The sequence below is a fragment of the Olea europaea genome, chromosome 11, assembly GCF_002742605.1.
Source record: "Olea europaea var. sylvestris chromosome 11, O_europaea_v1, whole genome shotgun sequence".
NCBI classification, from domain to species: Eukaryota; Viridiplantae; Streptophyta; class Magnoliopsida; order Lamiales; family Oleaceae; genus Olea; species Olea europaea.
The window spans coordinates 23,099,923-23,111,063 of record NC_036247.1 but is presented as its reverse complement, the minus strand read 5'-3'; the positions used below and the strand labels follow the sequence as shown (position 1 = coordinate 23,111,063).

Sequence of the window (11,141 nt, the reverse complement as noted above, 5' to 3'; positions counted from 1 at the left end):
GTAAAATAACTTTCAGCATGTAATTTCCTCTCCTGTGTATTGTTTTTATATCTTCTTTTTGTTAGGTCTATAGATCGACCATGTAACTTTTTTAATCCGAATATTTTTTCATCAAATAAAATACAAATATAATTTTTCTTGCTCTCCCACATGATGCTCATTATATGTCCATGGTTCCCTATAACTATTTTAAATCATCTAATCACAACATTACTTTGATAAAATAAAGTTATGCCCTTGATTGAGCCCTATTTTGGGAGAAAGAGTGCATTTTCGGAGTAAAAGAATGATAGAGAATATGAGGTTAAAATTTTTGAAAAGTTTTAGATTTACGTGTAATATTATTTTACTGGAGCATGTGTTTTTGAAAATAAATTTTGAAAAAAATCAAATTTTTAGAAAAATGGGGCTCCAACAAGGGCATATTAAATGAGGAATAAAACCAAAATCTTAAACATAAATCGTATGATTCTGTATAGAACTCGTTTTGGTCTGATAGGTTGTAAATTAGGGTTAGTTTTACGAGATCTTGTGGATCTAGGAATAAAAAGTTCGCTCTGATTTGGTTCAATATACTTTGCTCTCTTTATGTGGTTGTTTGTTGCACTAGTAGAACGAGCGAATCTTTTAACCCACCCCCTCCCCCCTCTCAAAATTACGCTTTTTGGCTGAACAACCCGGTGTTCTTGTGTTTTATGTTTGTTCGTTTAATTTTCATTCATCATTAATCAATTTAATAAGGCAAAATTGCAACAATAATTTCAGGCAATTAGATACCTTCGCATACCACCAGTGTCACCAAAACTCGTACATTTGAAATTGCTTAATTTAGTAGTTAATTAGAAAAACTAAAACACAAAACCAACTTCTTAAATCTGTGTTTTATTAGGGTTATTTTTAATTAAAGTACAATAGATATTAAATCTTCATTGGAAGATACCGTGCTCATCCTTTATTGTTTGTTTATGATCTGTATATCTGTGAGAAAAAATCATGATAGTAGTCATTATATGAATGTCATGGTTATTCCCGAATTCATGCATCCATAGAACTCTTTGACTGTGACCCATTAAGGGGGGAGTCCTTTCGATTCCACAAGCACCCTCAATTTGGGTAATTGACTATCAAATCTAGCCTAAAATTTCTGGGTAAATTTTTGTTCACCCTCCTGCAAAGCTGCCTATAGGACTTTCATGTCGTAAACATCATCGTCGACAAGGTACGTATCTCCAGATTAGACATCAAAACACAAGAAGAGGCACTATGGTGTAGGAATCAAGTTTAAAATAAACTCAACTTGACATGCTTCATTAATTCATTATTAATGTAGTTCATATTTTACCTCTATATCACTTCCACTAAGGATGATTAAGTCAAAACACCTTATTCGAACATCTGCAAGAGACTCTGTAAATGGTACTAAATACAACACGTTCTCTATTTTAGAAAGTCAATACTTAAAAATAAACTCCAAAAGATTATATTTTAATTTTTTTAAAAGAATGTTAAAATAGAAAGTGAGTTACAATAATTGCATTTAATGAGCAACATATTTTAATCCTATACTTTTTATATTATTCAAATCACATTTAGCTTTTGTTTGGTTTAGATAAAAATTAGATTTTTAGTATATTTGACTCAAATTTAATTAATTTTCTAGCCTAACCAAATATGAGCTTAAATTAATTGATCATTGACATATAAAAAAATATGTTAAATAAAATATGAGCAAAAATTGATTAATATTTCTTCAAAAATACAAATCAAAGTGTCAAAATAGAGAATGTTAAAAAGTGTATAAAAGTCCGTTTAAAGATATTATTTATAATGTATAAAATGTTTGTTATAAATATTAAATAGAGACAAGAATCTCTTAAATTATAACTTAATCGTAGGAATAAAATTTGTTGACATGTAATTCAATTGTTTCAATTAGTATTAAAAAGTAGGTAATGAAAATTTATACCAACCAATTAGGATTAAACTAATGCAACAAAACCATTTATTACCAATTTAAAGTCCGTATGTGGGTAAAGCCACGTGGGCATCCAAAACACGGGTAACTTGGTTATTTCATGATAAACCCAGCGTAAAGCATTTCCCGAGTCTATATATTTGCTCGTACAAATGTTAATTTTGGACTTCAATTCCAGGAAAAAGCTCACAGTTACATGTATGGCTGCTATTCAGTGAAAAATCTCTCTCTACGCAAATGTAGATTTCTTTAACAATGTTGCAACCTGGGTTTTTGAAGAAATAGTTTTACACTAGATGCGTTGTTGGAATTTTTAGTTACAATAAAAAATTTTGCATTTCACTGAAAGAATAATTTTTATTTTATTTTTTGGTTGGTTGAATTGCATGGTTCAGCTGGTGAAGTGTTTTGAAACTATACCTTTTAGTGGAAGCAATACAAGTGCAATGAACATGGATAAGTCGTCAAAAGGAGAGTATGGCGTCTCATTAAACGATCTCGCTCTTCACAAAATCCATCACCATCTGTTGTCAACCAACTTTGGTTTTTGTCTTTTTGGTGGCTTTTTGAAGTTTTTTAATCAGTTTTTTCATAGTTGATTTTGGGTGTTTAGTCAATGTTATTGTCTGTTATCTTCTAACCGAGCTTTACAATTAGTAACTCTTTTTTAAGATCCAGTTCCTCCACCACCGCAAACCTCAGTTCGATTTAGGCATTCTATATTTTTTAGTTATTGGGAGAAACCCAGTGATATTATTTTAAATTTTTGGTGGATTGTTTTCCTATTGTGTTCTTTAAAATAATAATAATAATAAAAGCAGAAGTAAAAAGTGGTATAACAACAATGAGAAAATTAAAGATCTTCTAAGAAGTATTGTTTTAAAAATTGGCTTCTGCTATCAAATTTAGTAGTCTTAGATAAGATGGTTGTGGAGTCCTTGCGAAAAAAATAATAAAAAGTTAATGGACAAAATGATCACCACCAATGATCCTCCGACCACGATGACCAAGGTACATTGATGACATTGTTGGCAACCATTAACAGCGATTCAGTTTTTGATAACCGAAAAAAAGCTTAAGTAATCACTTAAGAGCATTGGTGATCACCGATGAGTGATTTTTATCGACAATCACTGACATGAATATGGAAACATTTTGTTTCTACATTTTGGATAAGTGGTGGGAATGAGGGTATCTGTACATGTGTATACTTTGATTTATTTCATTATAGGTGTTACACTTAGTGAGTCTTGTATTAAATAAGTAGTGCTTCATGTTAGCGGTTGAGTTGAGGGCATCTATTGTAGCAACAACTAGTGCACTAAACGACAATTATAAAGAATGATCAAAGATACCCTTGAATTAGTTGGCTTAGATCCGTATTTATATTGAAAATTTTATGAATTTTTCTTATATTGAAATCGACTTTTCAGTAATAAAATCTATTTTGTATACCATTTCTTCCTTGTATTAAACTTGACCATCACCAACAGCCACCGATAGTGCTTCGGTTGTTGATCGCTAGCGTGAAGATCCATAAGTGATGACTGAGGTGCTTTGAGGATCATCAATGACACCCATAGTCGATGATTGTATTGGCAACCACTGACTAGAATATGTAAACTTTTAGTTTCCGCATTTAAGTCAAGTCGTGGGGAATAAGGTGTAGGTGAACATGTGTACGCTTTAATTTATTTTAAATTCACAAGTGTTACACCTTTGATATGTGTCTAGTATTAAATAAGTTATGCAGTTCATTTTAGCGGTTCTGTTGAGAGCATCTATCGTGGAAAGAAATACATGCAGTTAACGACAATTGTAAAGGATAATCAATGATGTCCTTGAATTAGCTTGCTTGATATTTCTATTTTTTATGACACTTAAGAATCTTCATTATCTATTTTTTATTTCTATTTCTATTTTTTATGACTTCTCAATCTAATAAAATCTGTTCTGTTTGTTATTTTTTCCTTTTTAAAATTTTTTGGCTTTTCTATGACAGTGGAGCTCTGAGGACCATGAATCTTCAATGCCATCGTCGAGTGCAATCCACTTGATGAGCCTAGTCCTTTGGGCTTGCGGTTGAACAAGACTCAATCTTTGTTAGAATTGATCGAGAACAGGCTCTCTGAAGAAAATAATGCTTCTGTTACTATGAAATCTAGTAAAAATCTCAACTCGCCAACCCAAAAAGATGCAAGGAGAACTACCACTTCAGGTGCAAATGACAAGTTGAAGGCTTCAAATTTTTCAGCTTCACTATTGAGGATTGGCAATTGGCAGGTATCCACTTTTGACATTATATCATAGTCAGAGGATCGTATTTCAAGAATGCATTTCATTAACCAGTCAGGGGTGATTAGTATGAAATCAATTTTAGGGAACAAATCAACTTAATTGAAACATAGCGTTGCAATGATAAATTTTTTTTTTTTTTTTTAATTTCAAAATCATACTCCTTAAGCTAAGAACCTAGAGTTTCCCGCGGTCAACTAAAATGTACATGCAATGAGTTGACTAGATTAAGTGCATGTTTCTCAAAGCTTACAATTACTTATAAATTGGTTGAACTCTATTTTTATGCACACATTCTATATGATTCATAACTTTAACGTATCTTTTCACCATTTATCATCTGGGACCCATTGCTTATAAGCAATTACAGTCTCTCACAAACATGTACTAATCCTAACTGAATGAACTTTTAGGGGAAAAACAAATGTGATATCTAACCGTAGGAAGAATCTTCTATAAGTGAATAGTTACACTTAGATGTGTGTTATGCCTATAGTATGTTACATATATAATATCTTTGGCAGTATGTGTCAATTTTTCAAAACGGTCTGGTGGCGAAGTGTTACTTTGCAAAGCAAAAACTTGTGTGGGAGGTTCTTGAAGGTGGTCTCAAGAGAAAAATTGAAATTCTGTGGTCTGATATTATAGCTCTGAAGGCAACTTATAGTGATAATGGCCATGGCACATTAACTATAGTGGTAATTGTTTTATCTTTTCCCATTCTATGGATAAAATGTATTCCAACAACCATTTAAAGGTGCCTTCTCATTTTACTTTACCTTTAATCTTGTGTTGGTGCAGTTGGCTAGGCTACCCATCTTCTTCAAAGAGACCAATCCACAACCGAGAAAATGTACTATTTGGAAGCCAACTTCTGAATTCAACTGTGGGGAAGCTAGCAAAAATAGGTAAGTGATAGCGTTTTCTTTCATAGATATGTTTTTCATTCAATTGAAGTTTCTTGTTAAAACAGTTAGGTTTCTACTATAGTCCTTATAATTACTTTTCTGAATAATCTTGAGATCCCGAAAATTTTGGTCGTTGTTATTGAATGACCGAACCTTTGATGTTTTTGAACAGGAAGCATTTTCTACAATGCTCTCCAGGTGTGTTAAACGAGAACTATGAAAAGTTGATCCAGTGTGACAGGCGTCTTTATATTTTGAGCCAACAACTCGAGATAGTTATGGATTTGCCATATTTTGAAGCACATGCTCCTACTTTTGAATATCCAGAAGAATTCAGAGGTCGTGAATTTGATCAAGTGGTTGCCGCTCAAGGATATTCTCCCTCTAGCTTCCAGGATGTAGAATTAGCAACTACCACACAATCACCTCCTTTAATTTCCGGACAGATATCTTGTGACTGCTAGACACGTGCTGAAAAAAACATTGTCTTCCAGCTCAGGTGCAGTATTGCTTATCTTCATTGTGAATACAACATCGCTAGTGAAGCTGAGTTTTGAGTAATTACTATTAACATAACAAAATCTAAGCACTCATTTTTAGTAACAATTTACTTATCAGCTTTTCTCCACATAGCATGTGTTGCTGAATGTTGATCTTGCAAATTATTTAGTTGTAGTCGTAATTTGAATTCATTTTCGACCAAAATTTGACTAATCACATTGTCTACTGTTACTAGTGATGGCTATAGGTGCGATTGAACAGAATGGAACTTGTGAAGGGCATGGTTATTTGCAGCAAAGAAGCTGGGAACAACTTAAGGTGCCAGATCTCCATCTATCCATGTCGATAGGTGATCTAGAAAACCACATTGGAAGCAGTATTTTAGAACAAGTAACTTTTGGATTTGTGCCTTCAGACAAGACACCAGAATTTTGGGATGTAATGGAACACATTAAACAAGATTTACTTAGTGACACCCAAAGTACGACCATTTTGGATGAGAAATCTCTATTGAAAAAGGTCAATTCTCCTCAAGATCCCACCACAAGTTCCAGTGAGAAAGTCGAAAAATGAAATTACGATGAAAGTGCTAATTGTGAAATATATGTTGCGTCTAATCTTGCAAGTGACTCAATGATGCATGAGAAGGCCAGTGACGATATATTTGCCTCTTCAAGAAATCTATAGGTCTGGTTTTGGTTGCATGCCAATGGCACATTAATTCCCATTTCAAGGATAGACTCATTCACAGTATTTGAGCTCCATCTTCACCTAATTGCCTCTCTTTCAGAATTTAAATGAGATGTCCCGAGCTGGATAAATATTTCTTTTAGTAGTTTTGCTTAGAATAGCATAGCAGCTGATATGATTTAAGTTATAGATGCTTTGAATAGATAATTATAATATTATTGGGATTCTGAAATTGGTTTGATGGAGGATCCTAATAATATTTCTTGTAAGAATGTTCCTCAACCTTTCTTGTTGTCTTAGATTAGTATGTTTCTAGCTGAAGTCTCTTTTGTAAAATTTCATTTTCTGCATCCATGTTTTGTACTATATTTTCAATTTGTGCCCATTTTTCTATACTACGTGTTTCGTTGTGTTTGTTGGACATAAAAATCAACTTTAAAAAGGTTGTTTTCAAATAAGTAACTTCAGTCTACTTCAAAATGTGGCTAAAAAGTAAGATTTCTACTTTCTTTGCTCCATCTAATAGCATTATGAAAATTGAATAGAAATGATGTGACACATGAGATTAATGACTTGAAGTGAGAAAACAATTAAAATTTTGAAATTCTTGTCCAACTTGACAAAGTTACATGTAGATTACCGTATATTATTTATAGATAAGCATTCATGCATACTCTTTTAAACTATTCAGAATGCTAGAAAAATTGTTTGTATGACAAAAATTTCAAATTGAAATAAAAATTTATAGTGCAAGTTTAGTGCACTCCTTAGACTTGTAATTCCATCTTAGATTTTTTAAAGATGTTAACGTACTTTATCATCATGTTAAACTAAACTCACATCGTTATAGTTTTAGGCATTTATATACCATCAGTTCCCATTATAGTGATGCAAGCCCGTCCTATAATGACATGTCTTTCAATTAATTAATAAACATAAAGAAAAAAAGCTAATAAACTATTTTTAATATTTATGAAAGTATTCCCATAACAAAATATAACAATGAAGTGTTTATTTATATTATTTATTTTTGTCATATTATGAAAGAAAAAGTGCAGGTAAACATTACCTTAAGCATATATTTTCTCCTTTCTACACTTAATATGTCTTTTATTTGTTTGGTCCATCATATCTAAATCGAAATATAACTTTTTTAATTGGAATATTTGTCATCAAATAAGATACAAATGTAATTCTTCTTACTCTCCCACATGGTGCTCATTATATGTCCAATCGTCCCCCATAATCACAACTATTACATCAACAAAATTAAATTATATTATATGAGGGGAAAAAATAATCTTAAACAAAAATTGTCTAATTCTATCCAATTGTTATTGTGTCTAATAATTTTCAAAATGAAACAGTTCTCTCATTCTTCGAATTTCACCTAGTACCAAGCATAGCTTTAGAATTAGAGGGGAACACGTGGCTTGCATTGTCAAATGCTGTTGAAACAATCTCGGCCCACGTGTATATGTCACACTAGAGTTGAACACGGTTCGATTTAGAAGACTTGTGAGAAATTTTAAAACCAAATTATAATGAGTGTATGAAATAAACTTATCAAATACCCCAAACTTGAACAATTATTTGTCCCCCAAACAATATAGAACTCAACTAAAATATTCTTAAACTGCTTCAAAATTATTTGTTGTATCACAATTATAAACTGCTTCAAAATCTCATTATCAAAATTAACTTTTACTTAATCAATGCAAAATTTATGAAGAGTGAGAATTCATGTCAAGCATCATAAATTTATAAAGTGATTAAATTCCCAACCCTCAAAAATTAGATATTTTCTTTCTTCACTCATAAGAGTCACACCTCAAAACTGTTTTTTTTTTTTTTTTTTTTTTTTTTTACTTTTTTCCCAAGTTTTGTTTTTGTGTTTTATTTTTTTTTTTTTTTTTTTTTTAACTTGTTTCCTTTCATCCTCACCATTTCTAGTTTGATTAGATTTTATTAGTTGCCACTCAACGTATCAAAAAATGAGGATTCTTCTTATCTTTGATTGTTTCAACCTCCAAGAATCAGCTAAACCAATTATCACTTGTAAAATCCCTAATTCTCCCAAATAAGTGTGTGGGGGCTTAATCAAGGCAGGATGTATCTTCTGTTTCATGCATCTTATATTTTTACTCCTATGTACAGACTTTTCGAGTCAAATGAATATAGGGCACCAAAATTGAGATGCTCTTGCAGATTTAATCGCTCATGTCGTAAATGCTATGAATGAGATAACTTTTTTCCTCTTTTTTTTTCATGCAATGATTCGTGCAATGCTCCTTATTAAATACACATTCTCATTATATTTTCACCAAGCTTTCATCTTGTAAGCATTAGACAATTCCCACAAAATTTTCCACATTCATCTTTATGTTTCCATATAACAATTCAATCACTCCAAATCTGTCCTAGAATTTGTTCAAGATTGTATAATGTAGTAGATGTTTGGATTCAGTATTTCAGGATATATATATATATATATTCAACTTATTCAAAATTTTGATTCAAATTAATCATTTATGCTGCAAACATAAATCTTGTGTACAAGAATATCAAGTTTCACATAAACAAACATATATCAACCCCTATAAGCAACTTTTCACAATTTAAAATCTTAAACATGATGCCAAATATATGCATCATAATAGACAGATTTATTTAACTCACACAAGCACACAAAACCAAATATAAAGATGAAAGTAAATAAATTTTTTAATTTTTCTTTTGCATGCGAACAACCATACAAAATAGTAAAACAAAAAAAACTCAATAATTTTTTCACCCCGAAACTTATAACAGACATTACCCTCAATATCAAAAAATATTAAAAGCAATATATAAAAATTAAGGCAAATAAGAGTATTAAGTGCTCTCCTGATATAAATTTGTAGTCGGTGGATGAATCACTTGCTATGTTATTTTTCTTTTCCAATGTGTTCAAGTGTTATGTTCCTTCAAAGTAAATAAAAATAAATCATAATATGGAAAACTCTGTAATAAGGTCTAACACATCCTAAAGGAAAATATGGGGATGAAAATACCCTATACTACTAAAAGAATCGTAATTAATAAAGTTCTAAAAGCATAATATTTGCTAAATTACTAAAAGCAATGAAATTTACTAATCTTATATTATGAAACACAAAATAAATACAATTGGAAAAGAAATTGGATTGCCTCCAAATAAGTGCTTATTTATATTCGTTAGCTTGACTTTGGCAATCTGCATCATTAAATTATGAAGAAAGCTTTTGATGTTTTGCTGAGTTTGCTACTTTTGACTTTGATAAGCTTTCCTTTGTTTTTCCAAATCTTTTTACTTTGTCTCCTTCAATGTGATATGATTCACCTATTCTACTACTAAAAAATAGCTTGTCATCGATGAAAAATTACCAACAGATAATCCATTGCAAAAATAATCCACTTTCACCTGCGATAATCAGCAATGGAATTTCCATTGGTAAATAAACATCAAATTTACTAACAAATATTTTGTGTTTAATGTAGTCGTTTGACATTTAGATCTTTCACTTATAGATATTTCGTAGGTGATGTACAGATAACTATCACTTATCCGTTGATAAAAGCAATACACTTTAAACTACAGTAATTAGCAACAGAATTGCTATTACTAAAGGTGATATCTCTTTACCAACGGATTGTCCATTGGTAAAAATAATCTACTTTCAACTATGGTAATCAACAACGGAATCACTATAGGTAAAATCCATGCCTAAAGCCACTTTTTTATAGAATTCCATCCGATTCGAAACCAATCATGTAGACTTCTATCTCCTCGTCGAGTTTAATCACAAATTCAATTGTTTGGTGATTGATAAAGTTGAAAGAAATGTGTGTTAATTTCATCTTCAATAATTGCCCCATCTTCACTTGATTTCTTTGTAATTAATTTGTCATCTTCTTTATGCTCTTCTTCAATAATTGACATTTCCTTGAATATAATGGTTGGTTTACAATCAAAATCTACAAGCAATGGCAATTTTTTCTCTCAACTTTTCAAGTGGACTATATCCTCACACTTGAAATTCGCTCTAGAATACATCTTCCACATACATTTTGTTTTCATCCAACTTGACAAGTTTATTATAATAGTTTACAAGTACCTTTTTGTTCAATAAGGAATGACCAAATCCCACAAGCTAATGTGCAGATACTTACTCGCACACAAGCATTTAGCCTTCATTAGATTTGCCAATTGCTAATTTTTGACATCTAAAATATTGTTTAAATCGCAGAAGCTTCAACCTTTGAGGTTAATGCATGTATACAAACAGTGCTAATATAATGCAACACATAACAAAATTCACAATATATGTCATCTATAAGCATATTATCATCATCCATGTCGAGATTAATTATTGTAAAAAAAAATTTACTCTTTGCCATCATCAGTATCCTACATATACTACTAAATAGTACTTGAAAGTAATAGCAAACACAAGAGAGATCGGGGTGTAGCTAAAATTAACAAATTAAGAATAAATAAAAATTTAAAAATTCGAATCTTATTATACTAATAAACTCAAATCAATCACTTTATTCCTCATCACACAAAAAAATTACAAGGTTAAATCCTGCAAGCATACAGGATCGTTAGCAAGTAATAGTTTTGATAAGATGGAGTATTGTCCCAAAGCGAATAAATTTCAATTTAAGTTTATTAATTTTGTTAGGAATTCGAATTCGTAAACAAAAGAGATTCGTGATTGTGATTATCATAAATTATGTTAAGAAATACT

General features: G+C 31.1%; 1 protein-coding gene across 1 annotated transcript; it reads left to right on the top strand.

Annotated features, from left to right (window-relative positions):
* The first annotated feature begins 4,129 nt into the window (after window positions 1–4,129).
* On the top strand, window positions 4,130–5,642 carry LOC111404598. Its single transcript, XM_023033384.1, has 4 exons — window positions 4,130–4,258; window positions 4,795–4,968; window positions 5,072–5,178; window positions 5,351–5,642. The coding sequence occupies exons 1-4, from the start codon at window positions 4,130–4,132 to the stop codon at window positions 5,640–5,642; spliced, it is 702 nt and encodes a 233-aa protein (XP_022889152.1).
* The last annotated feature ends 5,499 nt before the right edge of the window (window positions 5,643–11,141 follow it).

Bases quoted from the DNA above. Each gene is read 5' to 3' on its own strand.
- LOC111404598 (XM_023033384.1), top strand. From the start codon at position 4,130: ATGAAATCTAGTAAAAATCTCAACTCGCCAACCCAAAAAGATGCAAGG. The intron at 4,969-5,071 runs GTAATTGTTTTA...GTGTTGGTGCAG, and splicing joins ATGGCACATTAACTATAGTG to TTGGCTAGGCTACCCATCTT. The intron at 5,179-5,350 runs GTAAGTGATAGC...GTTTTTGAACAG, and splicing joins GGGGAAGCTAGCAAAAATAG to GAAGCATTTTCTACAATGCT.